Source organism: Carcharodon carcharias, chromosome 3 (assembly GCF_017639515.1).
Source record: "Carcharodon carcharias isolate sCarCar2 chromosome 3, sCarCar2.pri, whole genome shotgun sequence".
Classification (NCBI taxonomy): Eukaryota; Metazoa; Chordata; class Chondrichthyes; order Lamniformes; family Lamnidae; genus Carcharodon; species Carcharodon carcharias.
The window spans coordinates 55,903,911-55,928,908 of record NC_054469.1 but is presented as its reverse complement, the minus strand read 5'-3'; the positions used below and the strand labels follow the sequence as shown (position 1 = coordinate 55,928,908).

General features: G+C 44.5%; 1 protein-coding gene across 1 annotated transcript in view; it reads left to right on the top strand.

Moving 5' to 3' along the window:
• myo3a (myosin IIIA) overlaps positions 1 to 24,998 on the top strand; it is a 611,422-nt gene that overhangs the window by 378,977 nt on the left and 207,447 nt on the right. Inside the window, exon 22 of the mRNA XM_041183939.1 lies at positions 17,880 to 17,959. Within this exon, the coding sequence (XP_041039873.1) occupies positions 17,880 to 17,959 (80 nt within the window). The remainder of the gene's footprint in view (positions 1 to 17,879; positions 17,960 to 24,998) is intronic.

Genomic DNA, 24,998 nt, shown 5'->3' with positions numbered 1-24,998 from the left:
GAAACGTCATTCACGGAAGGTTTCCTGAAGGTTTTTATAACATTTTTAATTAATTTTTGCACAATTCATAAACATGTCCCAGATCATGTGGGGATATGTTGAAATAATTTTCAACTTTACTGTATAAAATCTTTTATTATGCACTTGATCTGTCTGAGGCAGCTCTGTGCCTCAGGGAGATTCCTGTGCTCTTTCACGCACACGCGTGAAAGAGCGCAGGCCCCGACTCTCCCTCCTCCTCCCACCCGCACAGGTAGCGCTGAGCCATGCATCACGCTGGATGGACCAATTAAGGCCCGCCCACATAAAATGACGGCACGCAGCCGATTGCAGGCAGCGATTGGCTCGGCACCTGCTCCAGGCTGGCCCGCATGACAGGCAAAAGTTTCTGCCACATATACTTCCACATTATAATCCATCTGCCAAAATTTTACTCACTCACTTAACCTATCTCTATCCCTTTGCAGACTCCTATGCCCTCTTTACAACATGCTTTCTTATCTATCTTCATGCCATCAGCAAATTTAGCAACCACACATTCGGTTCCTTCACTCAAATCATTGATATACATTGTAATTAATTAATTGAGGCCCCAGCACTGATCCCTGGCACCCCACTCATTACATCTTGACAACTTGAAAATGACCCCTTTATGGGGAGGCGGTCGCATTGTGCTATTCCAGAGACCCAGGGTAATGATCATTGCCTTACCTTTCTCCCAAGTCTCCATTATTTCTTCCCGTACACCCCATCTTACAGTTTAGTTATTGTTAGGGGGCCTATAAACTACCCCCACAAGTGACTTCTTACCTCTGCTATTTCTTATCTCTACCCAATCTAATTCTACATCTTGATCTTTTGAGCTGAGTTCATCTCTCATGACTGTAATAATATCACCCCTAATTAACCGAGCCAGTCCACCACCTTCTCCTAGCTTTCCGTCCTTCTGAAATATCATGTACCCTTGAATATTCAGATCCCAGTTTTTGCTGTCTTGCAGCCACGTCTCTATTGTAGGATTCAGATAAACATTCAATGACCCAACCTCCACTGCTCTATGCATTGCATGACAGGCAGCCCCGTTCTATTCCCGTCTCCCAGCTTACGGTTTTTCATTCTTTTTGCATTTTTTTTGTTGACCCCTAGAAAGCTTCTATGGACCCCAGTTTCAGATGCAAATGGCTGTGCAATACGTGTGCTCCCTGTTACATTGACTGGTTCATAACCTAACACCATGGAATCAGAGGCCTGAAACATATTTTCCAATTGTTGGTGAAGGTCCACAGCCACTCAAAATCATTCGCAAATAGGACTGAGAATTGTAAAAGCAATTATTAAACATATATGCAGAAATGCAGAATCCAAGGAAAGACAGTTAACATTCCACTTCAGGTAAATGGCTTTTGGGCCATTGATCTGAAATGTTATCACTGTTTCTGTATCCACAGATGCTGCCTGATCTGGTGAGTTTCTGGTATTTTCTGTTTTTATTTCAAATTTCCAGCTTCCACATTAATTTGCTTTTGTTATTATCAAACAAGTACATATGCAAAAGTTTGCAGGTATACAGTTGGCTGGCTGCTAATACTGTGGACCACACAATAAATGGGACAGGTTGTATCACACCAACAAACTCCATCATATAAGAGAACTGTTTTAGGTAGAAATCATTTTATAAGAGACATCCAATGTGAAAGGAAAGAGCTGAATGTAGTTGCATCAGCATCCATAACTGTGTCATGGGCTTTCAATCAATTTATACCACAATTGCACACATTATGGTTTCTTTTGCTTAAATGTATTCTCTTCAGTTTCTACGTATTCTGAAGCTATTCACAATAACTTTAAAATTGTGGACTGTGCGACTATGGATTGCCTGCTTAATAGGCTAAATTCACACCTCATTAGCTGTTCTGCTATACAGGTGACTGGGGAAATAAGCAATTATCTCGAGAAACTAATGGGATAATCAATATCTATTCAAAAAGGTTCCATTTAAATGACCGTTTGATCATTTTGGAGTGCATTAGTTCTTCCTATTTTTTTCTGAAGTATTTCACAATATTGCCTTGCTGATACTGTCTAACATTTATACCCCATTTGACCTGTTACACAGTGCTGAAGTGTCTCATTCTATTTGCTAAGGCAATCAATGTAATTCATTTTCACTTGCTTAAATCTTACACTCTCGCAAACCAAAGAAAATTTCAGTCTGACTGGGGTGGATTTTATGGAGGCGGCGGGGGTCCTTGTAACAAAAAGCCAGGGAGGGGGCTTTGGCAGCACCTTGTCGCTGGCAGCCAATGAAGTCACTGCCGCCAGAGCTACCAGCCAGTTAGAGAGCTTAGCAGCCAGCAGCACCATCACTGTTGGTGACCATTACTGGGACTGCAGCTGCAGGCATTAGTAGGTGCATCGATGGTTATGCGGCTTCAAAGTCAGTTCAACGGGATTTGAGGGTACCAGTGTGGGGCGAGCAATCAAGCAGCCTTGCCAAGTGATGGTGTGGGGGTAGTGTTGGTGAGGGCAAGTGGCACCATTGTGGCCTTGCCTAACAGGAGGTTGGCAGGGCTTATTTGGTGGTTTTCCCACATGGACAGAGTTTTCACAATAATATTCAGTAATACTCACATGGGATATCATTTTATAAGGTTGTTAGATCAGGCTTATGTAACTAGTGTAAACATAATTTTAAAAAGTTAATATAAACCTGACAGTTTACTTTTGTTCACATTTTCATTCCTTTCGTCTCCTCTATTCAATCTCAAGTCGTCTCTCTTCTACTTTATTTGCCTAAATATTTGATTTGTTTGGCTGCATAATAGTCATTGCTCTTCAAAGTAGTCATTGTAAATAAATTTATTTCCTGAGAGATGTGATGTAGTCTATTATGCAAACTTTCCTCCCATATATTTATAAATTTATTTTAATTTTATTCCTGATCTGATATGCTGAACCCTTTATCTTTATCTCATTAAAAGAAAGCTAATTTTAAATACTTCCCTGACCTGTAATTGAGTGAGCCAGAATGAGTGGAAGGTCAGCTGATTGGGTTTACATTGACCCAGAAGTTAAAATATTGTTGAATCAACACTTCACATCCACTCAAAACCCTTGCCTCTCAAACTCCCAGGCTCTGTAGTAAGTGATGAAGTTAGTCAAAACTGACCCAGAGTTAAATTGGAGGCCATGGTTATTATGGTTGTGGCTATATCCGATTTTCTTGGATCAAGTAGTTATAATCTGTGAATGGGCAAGTTACCTTGTCTTCATCATTAGCAGTATGATCATTCCTGGATGGCACATTAACAACATATATAACCTATTGCTGTACAGCTACAACATAGGCATTTACCTAACAATGTGGAAAATTGCCCAGGTATGTCCTGTACACATAATGCAGGACAAATCCTACAACATGTGGGAAGTCCTAGACACTCCTTGCACTTTGACCGACCACATGTGCAGGAAGTGCCACCAGCTGCAGCTACTTGAGCTCCAGGTTTCGGAGCTTGAGAGGCAACTACAGGCACTGAGGTGCATCCACAAGGCTGAGAGTTTCGTGGATATCACGTTTTTCAACATGGTCACCCCACAGCTTTCGGAAGTGCAGACAAAAAGGGAATGGGTGACCATCAATCAGAAGAAAGGTGTCAGGCAGGTAGTCAGGAAATCCCCGGGTGTATCTTGCTTGAGAACCATTTTCCTGTGTTGGAAAAAGGTGAGAGTGACATTTCCTCTCAGGAGTGCAGCCACGCTCATGGCACTGTGAGTGGCTCAGTTGCACAGTCGGGGAGGAAAAAGAGGGGAAGAGCAATAGTGGTTGGAGATAGTAAGGGCATTTCTGCAGCCGTAGACGTGACTCCAGGATGGCATGTTGCCTCCCTGGTGCCAGGGTCAAGGATGTCACTGAACAGCTGCAGGGCATTCTAAAGATGGAGGGCAAACAGACAGAGATTGTGGTGCAAGCCTTCAGTCTGTCCACAAGCATGACCCAGACCTCCCTGTCGCTTGCCATTTCAACACACCACCCTGCTCTCATGCCCACATGTCTGTCCTTGGCTTGCTGCATTGTTCCAGTGAAGCTCAATGCAGACTGGAGGAACAGCACCTCATCTTCCGACTAGGCACTTTACAGCCTTCTGGGCTGAATATTGAGTTCAACAATTTTAGATCATGAACTCTCCTCCATCCCCACCCCCTTTTCGATCCTCCTTTTTTCCAATAATTTATATAGATTTTTACTTTCCCACCTATTTCCATTACTTAAATGTATTTCCATCCATTGTTTTATCTTTGCCTTTTAGCCTTTTTCAGTCCCTTCCCCCCACCCCACCCACGCTAGGGCTATCTGTACCTTGCTCGTCCTGCTTTCTACCCTTAATGTCACCTATTAGCATATTCCTTAGATAATATCACCAGCTTCAACACCTCTTTGTCATTTTGTCTATGAAATCTTTTGGTTATCTCAACCTATCACTGGCCCTCTATCCTGCTCTGCTTGTCCCACCTCCCTTAAACCAGCTTATATTTCACCTCTCTTCTATTTCTCCTTAGTTCTGTTGAAGAGTTATACGGACTTGAAACGTTAACTGTGTTCCTCTCCCCAGATGCTGTCAGATCTGCTGAGTTTTTCCAGGTATTTTTGTTTTTGTGTTAGAGATTGTGGTGCATATTGGTACCAACGACATAGGTAGAAAGAGGGATGAGGTCCTGCAAGCAGAATTTAGGGAGCTAGAAAGCAGGTTAAAAAACAAGACCTCAAAGGTAGTAATCTCTGGATTACTTGCGGTGCCACGCGCTAGTGAGCATAGAAATAGGAGGTTAGTCCAGATAAATGCGTGGCTGGAGAGATGGTGCAGGAGGGAGGGCTTTAGATTTCTGGGACACTGGGACCATTTCTTGGGGCAGTGGGGCCTGTACAAGGTGGACAGGTTGCACCTGAACCTGAATGGGACCAACATCCTTGCTTGGAGATTTGCTAGTGCTGTTGGGGAGGGCTTAAACTAACTTGGCAGGGGGATGAGATCCTGAGAGGAGGTTCCGCAGGGGGAGAAGCACAGCCAAAATTAGGAGAGAGAGCAAGTGAGTCTGGAAGGCATAGAAATTATAGGCCAGTTAAGGCACGGGGGAGTTTGGCAATGTTGGATGGAATTTATTTTAATGTAAGGCGAATGACGAATAAGGCAGATAAGTTGAGGGCACAAATTAACACATGGAAATCTGATGTCATTGCTGTCACAGAGATATAGTTGAGAGAGGGGCGGGATTGGCAGCTCAATATTTCAGGATATAGGGTCTTCAGGCGAGACAGGGAAGGAGGTAAAAGAGGAGGGGGTGTCACAATATTGATCAAGGAATCAGTTACAGCAGTGAGGAAGGATGACATCTTAAGAGGCTCCTCAAATTAAGCCATATGGATCGAACTTAAAAACAAAAAAGGAGCAATCACATTGCTGGGAGTATACTATAGGCGCCCAAACAGTCAGAGAGAAATAGAAGAGCAAATATGTAGGCAAATTTCAGAGAAGTGTAAAAATAAAAGGGTAGTAATAGTGGGGGATTTCAACTTCCCCAACATTAACTGTGTTAGTCATAGTGTGAAAGGTTCAAAGGGAGCTGAATTCTTAAAATGCATCCAGGAGAGCTTTTTAAGCCAGTACGTTGAAGGTCCTACAAAGGAAGGGACGGTCCTAGACTTAATTTTAAAGAATGAAGCCGGGCAAGTGGTAGAGGTATCAATGTGGGGAACATTTGCAGATAGTGATCATAACCCTGTTAGATTCAAGGTTGTTATGGAAAAGGACAAGAATGGGCCAGAAATCAGAGTTCTAAATTGGGGTAAGTCCGTTTTTAGTAAGATCAGATATGATTTGGCTGCAGTGGACTGGGAGCAGCTACTTTTAGGTAAATCTGCATCAGAGCAGTGGAACTCATTCAAGAAGGAAATAGGGAGAGTACAGGACCAACATATTCCATTAAAGATAAAGTATGGGACCAACAAATCCAGGGAACCTTGGATTTCGAGGGATATATAGGATTGGATAAAGAGTAAAAGGGAGGCTTATGGCAGGTACCGAGGGCTAAAAACAGCAGAAGCTCTAGAGGAATATAGAATGTGTAGGGGGAACTTAAAAAGTAAATTAGGAGAGCAAAAAGGGGCCATGAAAAAATATTGGCAGGTAAAATAAAGGAAAATCCAAAGTTATTTTACAAGTACATTAAGAGTAAGAGGATAACTAGGGAAAGAGCTGGGACCATTAAGGACCATAGTGATAATTTGTGTGTGGAGCCGGAAGATGTAGGTAGGGTTCTAACTGAATACTTTTGTCAGTGTTCACAATTGAGAGGGACGACGTGGGTATGGAAATCAGGCAGAAGGACCGTGATATAATTAAAGAAATTAGCATAGAAAGGAAGGAGATTCTAAGTAGTCTGGCAGCCTTAAAAGTAAATAAATCTCCAGGCCTGGATGAAATGTATCCCAGGCTGTTGAGTGAGGCAAGGGCACTAGCAATAATTTTCAATACCTCTCTAGCCACAGGAGAGGTGCCAGAGGACTGGAGGACAGCCAATGTGGTACTGTTATTCAAGAAAGGAGGAAGGGATAAAGCAGGGAATTACAAGCCAGATTGGAAGCAATTCTGAGCAAGAGAATTAATCTACACTTGGAGAGGCAGGGAATAATCAAGGGCAGCCAGCATGGTTTTGTTAAGGGGAGGTCATATCTGACCAATTTGATTGAATTTTTCGAAGAGGTGACGAGGTGTGTAGATGAGGGCAATGCATTTGACGTAGTCTACTTGGACTTCAGCAAGGCTTTTGATAAGGTCCTGCATGGGAGACTGATAATGAAGGGAAGAGCCCATGGGATCCAAGGCAATTTGGCAAATTGGATCCAGAATTGACTGAGTGACAGGAAGCAGAGAGTGATGGTCAAGGGGTGTTTTTGTGATTGGATGCCTGTGTCCAGTGAGGTTCCACAGGGATTGGTGTTGGGTCCCTTGCTGTTTGCGGTGTATATATAAACGATTTAGACTTGAATGTAGGAGGATTGATCAGCAATTTCGCAGATGACACGAGAATTGGCGGGGTGGTAAATAGTGAGGAGGATAGCCTTAGATTACAGGAGGATATAGATGGGCTGGTCAGATGGACTGATCAGTGGCAAATGGAATTTAATCCGGATAAGTGTGAGGTTATGCACTTGGGCAGGAAAAATAAGGCACAGGAATAGACGATGAATGGTAGGACCCTGGGAAGCACCGAGGATCGGAGGGACCTTGGTGTGCTTATCTACTGGTCCAATAAGGTAGTGGGACAGGTAGATAAGGTGGTTAAGAAGGCATATGGAGTACTTGCCTTTATTAACCGAGGCATAAAATATAAGAGCAGGGCGATTATGCTGGAACTGTATAAAACGCTAGTTAGGCCACAGCTAGAATGTTGCATGCCGTTCTGGAATCCGCTTTATAGGAAGGATATGATTGCACTAGAGAGAGTGCAGAGATTTACAAGGATGTTGCGTGGGCTGGAATGTTTTAGTTATGAGGAGGGATTGGATAGACTGGGGTTATTTTCCCTGGAGCAGAGGAGATTGAGGGTAGACATGATTGAGGTGTATAAAATTATGAGGGGCAAAGATAGAGTAGACAGGAAGGAACTTTTCCCCTTGGTGGAGGGATCGATAACCAGTGAGCATAGATTGAAGGTAAGGGTCAGGAGGTTTAGAGGGGATGTGAGGAAGAGATTTTTCACCCAGAGGGTGGTGGGAATCTGGAACTCACTGCCTGAAAGGGTGGTAGAGGCAGAACCCCTCATAACACTTAAGAAGTATTTGGATGTGCACTTGCGATGCCATGGCATACAAGGCTATGGGCTCAGTGCTGGAAAATGGGATTAGAATAGTTAGGTTCTTGTTTGACCAGCGCAGACTCAATGGGCTGAAGGGCCTTTTTCTGTGCTGTAGACCTCTATGACTCTATGACTGTATGTCACTAGTCCAACCTGCCCAATTACCGCCCCATCTATCTACTCTCCACCATCAGTAAAGTGAGGGAAGGGGATCATCAACAGCGCTTTCAAGTGCCACTTGCTTAGCAATAACCTGCTCACTGACGCTCAGTTTGGGTTCTGCCAGGGTCCCTCAGCTTCTGAACTCATTACAGCCTTAGTTCAAACATGGACAAAAGAGCTGAACTCACGAGGTGAGCTGAGAGTGACTGCCCTTGTCAATAAGGCAGCATTTGACCGAGTGTGGCACCAAGGAGCCCTAGCAAAACTTGAGTCAATGGGCATCAGGGGAAAGCTCTCCGCTGGTTGGAGTCATATCTAGCACTAACGAAGATGGGTGTGGTTGCTGGAAGTCAATCATCTCAATTCCTGGACATCACTGCAGGAGTTCCTCAAGGTAATGTCCTAGGCCCAACCATCCTAAGCTTCTTCATCAATGACCTTCCTTCCAACATAAGGTCAGAAGTGAGGATGTTCGCTGACGATTGCACAATGTTCAGCACCATTCGCGACTCCTCAGATACTGAAGCAGTCCATGTCCAAATGCAGAAAGTCCGGATAACTTCCAGGCTTGGGCTGACAAGTGGCAAGTAACATTTGTGCCATGCAAGTACCAGACAATGACCATCTTTAACAATTGAGAATCCAACCATTGCCCCTTGACATTCAATGGCATTACCATCGCTGAATCCCCCACTATCAACATCCTGGGGGTTACCATTGACCAGAAACTGAACTGGACTAGCCATTTAACTACTGTAACTACAAAAGCAGGTACTGCAATGAATAGCTCAACTCCTGACTCCCCAAAGCCTGTTCACCATCTATCTACAAAACACAAGTCAGGAATGTGATGGAATACTCTCCGCTTACCTGGATGAATGCAGCTCCAACAACACTCAAGAAGCTTGACACCGTTCAGGACAAAGCAGCTCGCTTGATTGGCACCACATCCACAAACATTCACTCTCTTCACCACCGACACCGGCAGGAGTGTGTACTATCTACAAGATTCACTGCAGAAACTCACCAATGTTCCTGAGGCAGCACCTTCCAAACCCATGACCGCTACCATCTAGAAGGACAAAGGCAGCAGATACATGGGAACACCACCACCTGGAAGTTCCACTCCACGCCACTCACCATCCTGATTTCGAAATATATCACCTTTACCGTCACTGGATCAAAATCCTGAAACTCACCCCAAAGCAGCATTGTGGGTGCACTTACACCACAGGGACTGCAGCAATTCAAGAAGGCAGCTTATCACTACCTTCTCAAGGGCAATTAGGGATGGGCAATAAATGCTGGCTTAGCCAGCGACACCCACATGTCATAATTGAATGTTAAAAAGTGGTAAAACTCAGTTGAGCTAGAAACTGAACACAATTGCCTCAGTAACCCCCTTGCACAGCCAACCATAGTGTGCCAATGCCTGACACTCAGAAATACGTACTTGTTTCTCTGTCATATTGGTGGATTAAACACCTGATCACATCTGAACAAATACAAGATTTTTTGTTTATCATTTCTGCTGTTGCTCTTCAAACTTCTTACATTACTACATCAATACATTAATGTGTTTCTTGTCCCTGAGCTGAGCTTCAGAACCCATATCCACTGCATCAAAAAGACTGCCTACTTCTACCTCTGTAACATTGCCCGACTCTACCCCTGTCTCAGTCTGTTTGACACTGGAATGTGCATGCATGTTTTAATCATCTCCAGACCCAAGTATTCCATTAGTCTCCTGCCCATCCTTCACCTTCCAGAAACTTCAACTTCATAAATTTTGTTGCCAATATCCTAACATGCATCTGGCCCTGCTCACCCATCATCCTCTGCTCATGATGTAAAATGGTTCTTGGTCCACCAATGATTCAAATTTAAAATTCTCTTCCTTGTGGTGAAGACTCTTCATGGCCTCTTCTCTGTCTATCTCTACATCCTCTTCTAGCCCTGAAACCCTCTGGGAACTCTATGCTACTCCAACTCTGCATGATCTCTTGTGCATCCATGGGAATCCCATTCGTGGCTGTTGTGCGTTTAGCCAGACAGGCCCTAAGCTCTGGAGGTCCCTCCTTAATGTCATCATTTCTCCATCTTAAGATCCTCCTTAAAAATGACCTCTTTGACCAAAATTATAGTCGCCCAGCCGAATATCTGCTTCTTTGGCTCATTGTCAGTTTTTGGGATTACACCCTGTGAAGTATCTCATGACTTTTCCCAATGTTAACGATGCTATGTAAATGCAAGTTATTTAGAATACACTGATATCTAATTCTGCAATAATTTTGAAGTTTTTCTTTGAACAGTCAGGAGTTTCCTCCTAATCAGATTCTTTGCGCAAACATTTAGGAAACACTTTGAGTAGAAATCAGTCCTCGACAGGTTCAAGACTCATTCCTATGTTCCTATGATAAGCACCTCTATCTGTTCATGCAATATAGATAAATTGTACCAAAGGACTGGATGAGTGATAAATACAACACCGTTAGTTAACAAACAAGATAGGGACAAGATTGAAGTTTTTAGACCTGTAAGTTTCATTAAAATAACTTCTCAGAATAAAATTCATGGGGAGTGGGAGTAATGTAAAATGGGTGATAGAGGATCAGCAGCCTGCTTTACGGCCGACCCAATTTTCCTATCTGGCAGGATGTAAAATAGAAATACTTTTACGCAGCGTTTTTCATGACCTAAGGATGCCCCAAAACACTTTACACTGTTGTAATGTAGGAAATGAAGCAGGCAATTACACACAGCTGTTGTAAGATTGTCTGGTGTCTCACTAAGAAGTCTAGAGGCTTGTATGGTTGAACATCAACCATTTATTGGCAACCCATAACTATATACATATCCAAGGTACAGCCTTACATGGGTGCTGTCTCTATGCTGGCTCCTTCTAAACTCTATTGCACACAGTCTACCATCATGTGACTCTCTACATCTTAGCATGGGCGTACTTTTCTCCAGTACCACATTAATCCTTGCTCTGTCCAAATGCCCTTATACTACAAAAGTGACTTTTTATTGATAACAATGTGAGAATGATGTTGCTTGAGGGATAAATATTGGCTAGCACACCAGGCACATTGAAAATAGAGTCATACAGCTGGCTGGTGAGGATTTGAACCATTTCTCCGCTGACAGTGATGTTGGCGGTGCTCTACCAAATGAGGATCTAGAAGTGCAACATCCATCAGACAACCATCCTGTGAGTAATGTGTCCTGTTTACTAATCTTGCACTAATTATCTCTCCTTGCTTTTGCAGACACATCTGGGAAACAGCCGAGGGGGTTCATGACCGAGATTCCTGACTCAAGCCCCAAAGACATCTCAGATGAGGAATGTGCTGAAACCATAATTGAAGGCCCATCACAGCACCCACTGACATCCTCCACCAGCGTAGAGACACACACCTCAGTGGGGCCTAGTTCTAGAGTAGTCTCAGGGTCACAATCTGGTGAGCACATCATACCGCTTGATCCACAGCAGGCGATGGCAGGGGCTTTCCAGGTTTTTGGCATTCTGAGGACTGCTGGAGGCCAGAAATCTGCTGAGTCTGAGTCAGATGATGAGCCTCTGGATTCCATCATACCTCAGTTGCTGGAACTGCAAAGGCAAGCTCGGGAACATCAGGAAGGGATGTTCGCTGCCCTCCTCAGATTGCAAAGCATGATGGAGGAATCCATCCACCTTAAGTCTGAGGTGATAGTGCTGGCATGCCAATGCAGTGAGGTCAACACTGATAGGATGGAAGCCACTATGGAGACCTTGGTTCAGGACATCAGTCCTCTGTGCTGAACTCCATCGCTGATGCCATAGTTGGCCTCCAGCAGTGTGTACACAAGAGTGGTGCAGGGCAGCTCGATCTCACTCCACCCTCTCCTTATCCTCAAGAAGGCAACAAGAATGGGCCCCTGGGCACCATTAGGGAACAGGATCATCAGCAGGTGCACACCCAGGGCCATCCACCCTAGTGACTTCGGGAGTGTCCAGCCCATCAAAATCTCGTCTTCCTGTGACCCCAGCAGCTCCAGCTCCACAGGCCCAGGAGGGTACCATGGCCACACTGCAGGACCCCAAAAGCAGGCTGGGGCCCCCCAGGTCTTGGCTCTCTAGATGGCGCCTGTCAAGGTCATCACAAAAAGGACGCAGCAGTCAGCAGGCTGCCTCCACCTCCGCTCTGGATGTTGGGGGAGCACCAAGACGTAGCGGCAGCGTTATGAAAGTTAAGAAGATGTAGTTGAACAGCCAGGGAATGGGTGTTAATCACTTGTACATAATGTTCACTTTTGTAAATAAACTCCCAAGAATGTCCCCTTGCCTATGGCTCCTTGTTATGATGGTTCCTTGTTGTGTTCATGTCACTCAGATGTGAAACCTTGGTTCCTGCACAAGATAAAGGCAGGTGTCTCAGTCCAGGGCCTCTTCCCTGTGCAGTGTGTAAGCTTCAGACCAAAGTGATGGTCTAGCTTCACACTCACTGGACACATTATTGATGCCTGCACCTCGACAGTGCTTGTCATTGCTGCCAGGATGTCATTGGCAGTCGTCACAGAGTTCTGTTATTCTGTTCTGTTATTCTGTTATTCTGTTATTCTCTCTGTGTGCTCTCAGGTGGAGCTGCACCCACCCCCCCACCACCCCTCCCCCATCACATCAGCATCTGTGACCAGTGATGCTTTGCTCCTGAAGGGCTCAGGTGCTGCCAGCTGACAAAGGATCAGATGCATTTAAAGTTTCATGGCTGCATCTCCATGATTTGACCCTGATCACAGAGCCCAAGTGAGCTACCCCAAGCCAGACAAGAGTCAGACATTCACAAAGGCTATGTGAAGATCTATGGAGTGTCCTCACTGCATGTCATCATTATCCTCCTAGAATATGGTGACTATTGGAGTCCCTGTGGCGTCTCCATTACAGGAGACCTATCACAGAGGGTAGGTGCACTGCCATGAGCCAGACTGGAGTCAAATAAGGTAAGAGAGAGGCAAAAGTGGACATTGGGCCACTGGAAAATGACGCTGGAGAAGTAGTAGTGGGGAACAAAGAAATGCCGGAGGAACTGAATAGGTACTTTGCATCAGTCTTCACAGTGGAAGACACGAGTGACATCCCCAAAGTTCAAGAGAGTCAGGGGGGAGAGGTGAATATGGTGGCCATTACCAAAGAGAAGGTGCTAGGAAAACTGAAAGATCTGAAGGTGGATATATCACCTGGACCAGATGGATTACACCCCAGAGTTCTGAAGGAGATAGCTGAAGAGATAGTGGAGACGTTAGTGGCAATCTTTCAGGAAGCACTGGAGACAGGAAGGGTCCCAGAGGACTGGAAAACCGCTAATGTAACCCCCCCTGTTTAAGAAGGGAGTGAGGCAAAAGACGAGAAATTATAGGCCGATTAGCCTGGTGTCGGTCGTTGGTAAGATTTTAGAGTCCATTATTAAGGATGAGATTTCAGAATATTTAGAAGTGCATGGTAAAATCGGACAAAGTCAGCATGGTTTCATCAAGGGGAGGTCATGCCTGACAAATCTGTTAGAATTCTTTGGTAAGGGAGGTAACAAGTAGGTTAGACAAAGGAGAGCCAATGGATGTTTTCTACTTGGACTTCCAGAAGGCCTTTGACAAGGTGCCGCACAGGAGGCTGCTCAGTAAGATAAGAGCCCATGGTGTTAGAGGAAAGGTACTAGCATGGATAGATGATTGGCTGTCTGGCAGGAGGCAGAGAATGGGGATAAGGGGGTCCTTGTCAGGATGGCAGCCGGTGATTAGTCGAGTTCCGCAGGGGTCAGTGTTGGGACCACAACTTTTCACTTTATACATTAGTGATCTAGATGAAGGAACTGAGGGCATCCTGGCTAAGTTTGCAGATGATACAAAGATAGGTGGAGGGACAGGTATTATTGAGGAGGCAGGGAGGCTGCAGACGGATTTGGACAGGTTAGAAGAATGGGCAAAGAAATGGCAGATGGAATACAACATGGGGAAGTGTGAGGTCATGCACTTTGGTAGGAAGAATAGAGGCATAGACTATTTTCTAAATGGGGAGAGAATTCAGAAATCTGGAGTGCAAAGGGACTTGGGAGTCCTGTTCCAGGATTCTCTTAAGGTTAACTTGCAGGTCGAGTCAGTAGTTAGGAAGGCAAATGCAATGTTGGCATTTATTTAGAGAGGACTAGAATATAAAAGCAGGGATGTGCTTTATAAGGTTCTGGTCAGACCACATTTAGAATATTGTGAGCAATTTTGGGCCCCCATATCTCAGGAAGGATGTGCTACTGAAAGGCCTGGATAGAGTGGACGTGGGAAAGATGTTTCTATTAGTAGGAGAGACTAGGACTTGAGGGCACAGCCTCAGAGTAAAGGGAAGACCTTTTAGAACAGAGATGAGGAGAAACTCCTTTAGCCAGACAGTGGTGAATCTATGGAATTCATTGCCACAGAAGGCTGTGGACGCCAGGTCATTGAGTGTATTTAAGACCAAGATAGATAGGTTCTTGATTGGTAAGGGGATCAAAGGCTACAGGAAGAAGGCGGAAGAATGAGGTTGAGAAACCCATCAGCCATGATTGAATGGTGGAACAGACCCGATGGGCCGAATGGCCTAATTTCTGCTCCTATGTCTTATGGTCTTAAATGTTCACAGAACCAATGTGAGGATCAATGGTGTATCCTCACTGCATGTTGTCATCATCCTTCATGATTCTAGCAGCTATGAAGTCCTCCCACAGGTCTCATCTGGCCAGTGCGATGGCCGCATTGCCAGCATCTTCACCTTCAAGAACTTCCTCACACTTATCCCTGTTGACACCCTCTTCATTGGAGGAGGCCTCCAGCTCCTCCATCTCCCCCTCAGCCAGTTACTCTCCCCGTTGCAGCGCCAGGTTGTAAAGGGCACAGTAAGAGACGATGATGCGTGATACCCTCCGTGGACTGTATTGCAGTGCTCCACCAGATGGTTTGTTCCACCAAGATGCAAGGTGCAGCATGAGCCTTGTTATACCTTCTCTCTGCTGCACTCTGAGGCTGCTGCACAGGTGCGAATAGCCCTTGTTCCCAAGGATCCAACCTTTATAGACCCTGGAAGATGTCAGGGAGCTGAGACCCTGCTAAGGATGTGGGAGTCATGGACATTCCCTGGGAATTGTGCGCAGACCTGCATGCAGGATGTATTTGTGGTGGTCGCACACCAGCTGAACATTCAGTGAGTGGAAGCCCTTGCGGTGATATAGTTGACCACCTGTTGTCACAGAGATCTGAGCACCATGTGTGCAGTCAATGGCACCCTGCACCTGTAGGAAACCTGAGATCTGGGCAAATCCCAGCGCTTTTGCATTCTGGCTTCCCTGGTCCCGAGCGAAATACACAAAGTTGTGCGCCTTCGTGAAAATGGTGTCCGTGACCTCATGAATGCATTTGTAGGCTGAGGCTTGCGATATCCCACAGAGGCCACCTGTGGAGCTCTAAAAGAAGCACCTGGTGTAAAAATTGAGTGTTGTGGTCACTTTCACAGCCACTACTGGCAATGGATGCCATCTATGGCCCTGTGGTGCCAAATCCTGCAGCAGGTGATATACGTGACCAACCAATTCCCTGGACATGTGCAGTCTTCAGTGACACTGGTTCCCAGTCACCTGCAGGAATGAAAGGTGCCGTCTATAGACCCTGGATGTCGCTAGGTGCTGAACAGCAATGGCTCTCTGGCTTTTCAACAGCGTGAGCAGGAGCCCCACCTGCCCCTTCTTCTTGAGGGTGCTGCTCCTCCCTCTGCCCAGCCAGGCTCCTCCGTCACTCTCTTCTCCTTCGTCTCCACTTTCTGTAAGCAATGAGGCCTACAGTTAGGTCACCAGGCACCATGCTTCTGATGTGCTTCTCCTGCAGGATGAAAGAGAGAGACACATGGGTTAGCTTGGGTGTACTAAGAACCTGTCCTGGTTAAGTCTGAAGGCCCCTTAACACATGATTCAGAGTGTTGGCCACCTCTTGGATGGTCAGAGATTAGTGCGCCATATCACTGCCGAAACCCCACTCACCTCTGCCCCACCCCAGCTGACCGATTAGTTGCAACTTCGCTCACTGGACTGCATGCTGTGCTCTCATCTCAGTTGCAGGCATTCTCCCAGCCCACACTGCAAGGCTGCACTGTTAGCTTGAACCATGGGGGAGACTGGTCCAAATAGGAATAATGATATTGCAAGTGCTGTTGGCGCCTCCACCAGAGACTGCTCCATGGCCAGCTTTTGTACAAGATTGTACAACATGCAGTTATCCAATTGTTCTACAGTCCACTAAAATGCTCATTAGTTTGCATTCTGCCTGAGGGGTGAAAAACTTTGGAGCATTTGGTGGCACTTTCAGGACTTGGGGTTGCTTGACTGGGCAGATAAGCTAAAGGTCCGTCTCCACACATGTCAATGTGGCTGCATCTGCAGTCTCAGCTGCAGAGGAATGGACTTTCTACAAATTTTCCCTAATGTGTGGCCGCTTTCCTCCCCCCACCACCCCCCAACATGTGCTTGTGCACTACCATCGACTGCAGGGCAGTCCTTCCCTGCACCAGCTCGCCCCAACCTCAGGGCAGTCCTGGGCCAGGGACTGTCAGCCAGCTGGGAAAAAGTGATCTGCCTGTGCCCTCGCCTGAATGCACGGCGCTTCAACCTTGAAGTCCAACAGGCAACCCTTGTGTGCGCTGCGCAGTGTTACTATATAGCTCACCAGCTGTACGCTTTATAAATGCTGTTGTGAAACCTGTAAGTGTGCAATCATGTCGACGTGCTCGGATGATCCAGCGTGTGGGGATGATTCCAGCGAACTGGGCTTATAATGAGATGCAGATGTATTACAATGAAGTTCCCGACGTCTGGCGGCAGGAAAGGCGGCCCGCTATTGATGGGCAGAGTGGATGGTTGCAAACATGTTTCATGACAGCGTGAAAATGATTTTTGGCATTCCTGCCACATTGTCCGCTCACGCCCACCATGACACCCGATGTCAACAGGCACAGAAAATTCTGCCAATGTTTCATATCAATGACCTGTCAGGATTGGAAAAGGTTTTGCTGTTACAGGTTTTAAGCCAGTACAGAGGCAGGGAAAGTGGGTAACCAGTATGAGGAAAAGAGCAAAAGGGAAGGCTTGTGATTGGGTGAAAGGCAGAGAGATCAAATGACAAAAAGATGATGGTTCAAGGCATTGGGAAGGGCAAAGGAACAAGTACAGGAACAAAAAGTTAGTCTAGAGGAGGGATAAATGGAAATAACAGGATCATTCCCAACAGCTTCTGTCTGAAAACATGACATCTGCGGGGGGCAGTGAAATTTTTGAACTCAGAGTCTGGAAGGCGGTAAAATGCCTAATCAAAAGATGTACATTGAACTTCATTAGAACAGTGTCGGAGATGAGATCGGAGAGGTCAGAGTAAGAGTGGGATGGGGAGATTCAAATGACAGGTGACCGGAAGCTCATGGTCAAGTGTGTGGACTGAACAGAGGTGTTCCACAAAAGTGGTCACGCAATCTGCATTCAGTTTCTCCAATGTGGAGGAGACTGCATCAAGAGCAGCTCCTTTTCTGGCTCACTCTTTTATCCTCCCACCACTCTTGCACTGCTCCCTTTCTGGCTCACTCTTGTTGAAAATCATGTGAGTCATCAGATGCTGATGTGATATGAAGATTGCATCCTGCAAGTGACATTGGGTTCCCGAACCCCAGAACAACTCAGCCCATTAACTCTTTCTCTCCCCACAGATGCTGCCTGACCTGTGGATTATTTCCAGAATTTTCTGTTTTGTTACAAGTTAAATATCATTTTATTATCTTCATGATTATCTTTTCATCCTATTATCTTATTTTATCCTAGGAAACCTGTCTCATTCCAGGGGCAAAGGTGCAACAGTCCCCCGAGTTCGAACTCCTCAACGTTCTATGAACCATGGAAAGGTAGAAGCTTAGGTATTCTATGTCATATTGAATGTGCTTTTCTGTTTTAACACTGATTGTTATTGCTCACAGTGCCTTCTACAACATCTACTTTCTGTGAAATAACTGTGGTAGACTAGATTTGACTGACTGAGGGCAAAGGTGGTGGTGAAACTCATGACTTAGCCAACTTGGCATGAAGGGAATGGAGTTTGAAATTGGAGAAATTGGGGAATGGCAGCATAATCAGTCCAAATGTTGAGCTGGATACTGCATAGGCTTACAGGCCAAACCCGGAGGCTAAGGACAAGTGACCCAGGTTCCTGAGAGAAAATGGAAGGGGCCCTTTAAAGTCATGTTAGCCAACCTCAAATTGACTGGTGGTTCATGACCTCCCTCTGACCCCCAATAATTCAATTACTGGCAATTATATAAGTAGATGATTTTCAAGGCAGGAATGACACGTGGATCTTTTCATGTAGAAATGTTGTTCTAGCAATAGCAGTTTAAACTGCTTAGGCTTAACTTTGGTGCTGACTTATTGCCACTGGATTTACACAATTTAATACTGTACAAATCCCCTGGTATTTCGTCTAATTGCCCCTTCCATTTCACTAATGGTATGACAGGATTTTGGTGAGCTTGTTCGAGAGGTCAAGAATAATATTAATCATTATCAGAGGCCAGACAGTGTAAATATATTGATTTTATGGCACATTTGCAGCCTATATACACCCTGGTGCAATTATTACCATTACCTCTGATGGGTGGCATTCTTAACAAAATCTTCAGAATAAATAAAGTTGTTTACAGATGGAGGGGGCTTCTCAACAATCATTGTGGATCAGCTATGATGAAGCAGCCCTTCAAATTTTTAGCATTATCAAGGGCCATTAGCTCAAGCTACTTAATTATGATTCTGATGTGCTAAGGCCAGTGCATACTGTACATAAATGTACAATCATGGTAATTTAACGAAAATTGTTAACAAAACACTTTGTTGTTCCCTGGTGCCTTGAGATGTACTTTGAAGTAATATAGACTGAAAACTGTTTTTAGTTGCTTGTATCTCACTGATTCAATAATTTCTCGAGGGTGCTCAAGTTTTGTCAGCAGAGTTGCGGGCCAGAATTTTGATGTCGGCATGCGGGGTGGGCCCGGCACGCCAACATGTAAAATGACATGTGGTGACGCTGGGCATGCGTCCCGACGTCAATGCGCATCATTTAGTTCTTTCATTTGGCAGGCATGCGCCGGAGGCAGCTGTGCACCCGCTGAACTGTCAAAGGCCATTAAGGAAGTAATTAAGATAATTAACAGCACTGCCCATCCAACCTTAAGGTTGGCGGGCAGATGAAGAGCCCAAGTGGCCTTCATGTTTCTCAGGAAGCCTCAACCAAAGGCAGGATAAGGTTTTCTGAAGGTTTAATAATATCAGTAAATAAATTCTGATAAATTGACAAACATGTCCCAGCTCATGTGATACTGTCACATGAGGTGATATGTGTAAATAATTTTTATCTCTCTTTATTTAAAAATTTCAATATGAACTTAATCTCCCCGAGGCAGCTCCGTGCCTCGGGGAGATTTCTGTGTTCTTTCACACGTATGTGTGAAAGAGCGCAGGCCCTGACTCTTCCTCCTGCCCCCGCCCGCACAGGTAGTGCTGAGCACTACCGGCCATGCGTCACGCTGGGCAGGCCTTGATTTAATTGGCCCATGCGTGCAAATGGCGGCGTGCAACTGATCATGGGCAGTGATGGGCTCCACACCTGCCCGCGCCTGCTCCCAACAGGCCCACCCGACATTCAGAAAATTGCCTCCATGAAAAAGATCGGTAAAGGCTCCATTTTGTGTGGTGTTTCTGAAGGAACTCAAATGATTATTTTTTTGGCAAGTATTATGCAGTCGGTAGGAGAAGTTGCCAGACAGCATGAAGTCTCTCTGTAAAGTTTAGTCATGTTTGCAGCACTTAAATCTTGTTATAAAAACTGACAAAAGTCAAACTTAATTTGTGTTCGCATAGCAAGACAACCTGTTCAACTCTACCATGCTATGCCATACCAAGCAACAGTAGGATATAGTTTCTCGTTTCCCCCTTCAGAGGAACATATGAACATACATACGACGTCTGAATTAGGAGCAGGAGTAAGCCGCTCAGTCCCTCAAGCCTGCACTGCCACTCAATAAGATCATGGCTAATCTGATTGTAACCTCGACTCCACATTCCAGCTTACCCCTGGTAACCTTCCGCCCTCTTGCTTATTAAGAATCTATCTAGCTCTGACTTAAAAATATTCAAAGACTGCTTCCACTGCTTTTTAAGGAAGAGTTCCAAAGACTCACAACCCTCTGAGAGAAAAAAGTTTTCCTCATCTCTGTCTTAAATAAGTAACCCCTTATTTTTAAACAGTTGGCTCCTAGTTCTAGATTCTCCCACAAGAGAAAACATCCTCTCCACATCTACCCTGTCAAGACCCCTCAGGATCTTAAGGATTTCAATCAGGTCATCTTTTATTCTTCTAAACTCCAGTGGTTGCAAGCCTAGTCTGTCCAACCTTTCCTCATGAGACAACCCACTCATTCTCCCATGGTATTAGTCAAGTAGAATTTTCTGAACTGTTTCTAACGCATTTATATCTTTCCTTGAATAAGGAGACCAAAACTGTACACAGTACTCCAGATATCATCTCAACAGGGCCCTGTACAACTGAAGCATAACCTCCCTATTTTTGTATTCAATTCCCCTTGCAATAAACGATAACGTTCAATTGGCTTTCCTAATTACTTGCTGTATCTGCATACTAAACTTTTGTGATTCATGCACCAGTATCTCAGAGTATAGTCATTGAAGGCACCAAGCAGTCCTTCAGTTCTTCATGACAGTGAAGGAGGGAAATTGCCTCATGCCTCCATTATCTACCTAGTTGGTGGTTTCCTGCCCATTTGCTTGGGAGAACAAACAGAGGTCATGTGTAGAAAATAAGGAAACTACAAAATAATTAATAATATTTTGATTAAATTTTTTCCCCTGAACTATGACAAGAATTCCATCATTTATCAATATAATACTGTCTGGGATATTGTGGGCATAAGCATTGAAATGCAACTGTATGCATATCAGCGCATTCTCAATGTCCTCGAAATTGGTAGGCCAGCACAAGCTGGGTGCCGGGAAGGATCCCTACACTGTAACAGGTAGGCTCGAGGTATAGCAATATTTGGTCTCAAAGCTCATTAAATGAGAGTGGTGAACTGTATCACCAGACAACTCACAAACAGACCACATTGGATTTCAGTGCAGCAAACCTCAAGGGAGGTGAATGGGACAGGCAGAACAATCAAGAGGGAGGAGAGGTGAGATGGAAAAGGAGAAGGGTGATTTGGAGAGGGAAGTAATTGGAAGGAAAGCACGATAGAGAGAGAAGGCCACAATCTGGCGAGTATAGGAAGTGATTGGGAGGAAGCCAAGCTGGAGCTGGCAACCATCTTTTGCACTCTTCAAGCCCTGAGAAGCAGTCCTGCTCCACCTGGTTCCACAAGCAGGTAAATAATTTTTAGCAAACTTAGATTATTGGTGGCATCCTCCAGTAGTCCCATATAGGTCACAGGTATATAACTTATTCCTGAACACAGGTGGCGTTTTTGGGGCAGACTTAATTTTGTTAAAGGGTCCTCAAAAAGCTATTAGGTTCCTCGTTTGCATATGTAAGGGACATAGCACCTTTTGGAGCAACGTTCTCAGTTCTCTTTTTCTGCCTTTGCCAGTATGATGGTCAATTCCAAAGCAAAATGTGAGAATGCACACTGGCTGCCAAATTAAATACTTTGGCATCTGTTCTATGGCAGTAAATTGGGCTCGGTATCTATCGATTTCTAGACCTGTATCTCTGCAAGAAACTCCTTTGCCCACTATTTTAACAGCGATGTTAAAAATTTAGGTTAATATATCAGCAGGACTGTTTTTAATGGCTTGCTTTCAGTCACTGTGAAACTAATTGAGAGAAACCCGAGATCCAGGTCACTGTGGGAAGCATCTCATGCTTGTGCTGCCAGATTACTTCCTCCTGAGCACATAGTCTAAAGAGGAGACAGGGAACAAAAATATAAATGGCCTGGCAAATGCAGCTTTCTGCTTGTCTTGAGGGCAACCTACATTTAGCCACAGCCAAATGGTATTTGCCTCCAATAAAGCTAAATAGAGGTCAGAAAAGATCACGGCATCTGCAATGCACCCAAATGTTTATTTAGGGAAGTTGCCACGAAAAATGACCCACATCAGACAGCTATAGTTAAATCCCATTAAAAATCCACACAGAGCTTTGAAGTTCCAAAATGAACGAGAATCTGACTTGTTTGCAGCATGACATTTTTGTTCCTTTGCTGTAAAGTTATCATGTGGCACAAACACCAAAGATTCAGTAGCGATGTGAATGATTAAGTAGGGTGCTTTGTTAGGCAAAGCTCGAGATTGTAAAGGTCTTTGTTTCCTCATGAGCCACATAGTTTGTACTACACAAGGCAGAAAGAAAGATATCTACAAATATTCTTTTGACTGAAAGCTTTTCTGACTGAGATGGTCGGCCATCACTTTAGCAGGATCTCACTAGCAAAATGTTTAGCCTATAATACAAGATTGCACAAGATAAATATAAATGAGAGAAGTCAATCAGCCCAAGTTAGCTTATCTATTTAAAAAGAAATTTGCATTCAGCTTATTACAGTATCAGACTAGGATCTTGAATAACTATTTTTGTCTTTCTCTGTTATCCTACCCAGGAGATTGTTTATAAGGTGATCGCTTTTTATAATAAGCAACTCCCCTGATCTCTATCCTAATTTTATCTTTCACCATTTGTCCTGCTGTCCTGAGTTAGTTTGAAGCAGTAGCCTGGATTTACCTTTTCTTGATAACTTAATATCATGCATATCTCTATCTAAGGTCTTCTGTCAATCGCCTCTTTTCAAGGCCTCCAGTTCCTCCCCTCTTTCCTCTGAATTTATCTTCTGACACCAGGGATTAATTCTCTATACTTAGAGCCTAATCATTTCTTTTCAATATGTTTCAACTGAACTGTGCAATTTAAAAAGTGTCAAATGACAAAATAATTAATAAAAACAATTTCAATTGATTTTCTTGCACTGAAAAATATTTAATAAAATCATTCTTTTAATTGAATTCAATTGAAGATTTATTGCAGAAGTGTGTGATGATTTTGAAACGGAGATTTGAGTTATTCAGAAGCAAAGTTAAGGGGTTGAATTTTACAAGGGGAGTTAGGAACCCAACATCAGATAAGAAGGTCAGCGCTGTGCTTGCACTTGCTGGCAATGGGACTTCCTTGGCAATTTTACTATAGGCAGCCTCCTTATTGCCCATCTGTGGGCCCACCATCCAATTAAGTACAGAGGGTAGGCTCCTGATGCTGCCAGTTCAATAAGAGGGGCGGGCAGATCTGAAGTCTCAGCGGTGCCATCAGAATTGATGGTCAAGGTTGAGCAAAGCAGGAGACTTGGGGCCTACTCCAGCTAATTATAGAAAGAAAAAGATGGGGCCCAGTGTCAGAGGGGAAGCCTTCCAGGAAGGATATGATTGCACTGGAGAGGGTGCAGACGAGATTTACCAGGATGTTGCCTGGGCTGGAGGGTCTGAGCTATGAGAAAAGATTGGATAGGCTGGGGTTGTTTTCCTTGGAGCAGTGAAGGATGAGAGGAGACCTGATAGAGGTGCACAAGATTATGAGGGGCATGGATAGGGTGGATAGGAAGGCACTTTTTCCATTAGTAGAGGGGTCAATAACCAGGGGCCATAGATTTAAGGTAAGAGGTAGAAGGCTAAGAGGGAAGTTGAGGAGAAATTCTTTCACCCAGAGGGTGGTGGCAGTCTGGAACTCACTGCCTGAAAGGGTGGTTGAGTCGGAAACTCTCATAGCATTTAAGAGGTATTTAGGTATTCATTTGTGCTGCTGTAGCCTCCAGGGCTATGGGCCAAGCATTGGAAAATGGGATTAGTGTAGTTATGGCTTCCTTCTGTGCCATATATAAATGTCTAAGAGTCAACTTGTTGTGGATGCAGAGCTTGCCTTCCCCTCTTTGTTGCATTAAACCTTCGCCCGTGAGTTTCCACTGGGAGGCTGCCTCATTTAGCTGGTAGCCTCCCTACGGTAGATGCAGCACCCTGCCATTGGCAAAATGCTGGTGATACAGTAAAATGGCCTTTAATTGCCTCTTTAATTATGTAAATTGACCACCCCCCTCCTTCGGGTATACAGTCACTCAACACCAAGTCCCAGACTAAATAAAATGCCCTGGCAGCAGGACTGTGTCAGGCTTCCCCTGCCCACCCTGCCCTAGTACCTTCCAGCCTGCCTCCCAGGGCCAGTAAAATCCTGGTCAATGTTTCAAGCCCGTGACCTTTCACCAGAAAATATTAACCTGAAACATTAACTCTGTTTCTCTCTCCACATATACTGCCTGACCTGCTAAGTATTTCCAGCTTTTTAAAAATTTCAGATATTTTGCCTTTGTAAGAGTCTACTTAGCTTCATTTTGTAAATTTCAATTGTCCCAGTGTCCACAGCCTTTTGAGAAAGCAAATTCCACATTCTACCCTCTCTGTGAAAAAATGCTTCACAATTTCATTCTTAAATGGCATAGCTATTTTTAAGATTGTGCCCCCTTGTTTTGGAATCCTCATCAGAACAATTAGAGAACAATGTTTTCTATATCTACTCTACCAAATTCTTCAATCATTTTAAAGGCCTCAATCAAAACACCCCTCAATCTTTTAAACTCAAAGGAATACAAGCCAAGTTTATACAACTTGTCCTCATAATTTACCCCCCTAAACCCTGGTGTCACACTGGTGATTCTGCATTGTACCCATTCCAATTTCAGTGCATCATTTCTGAGGTTCAATGCCCAAAGATGAACGCAGATGGGTCTGACCAAAGCTCTGTACAACTGAAGTATAAGATCTTCCTCTTATTCAAGCCCCTTTGAGATTAAGACTAACTTCTGTTGGATCTTTTAATTACTTCCTCTAGTGCACTAGCTTTAG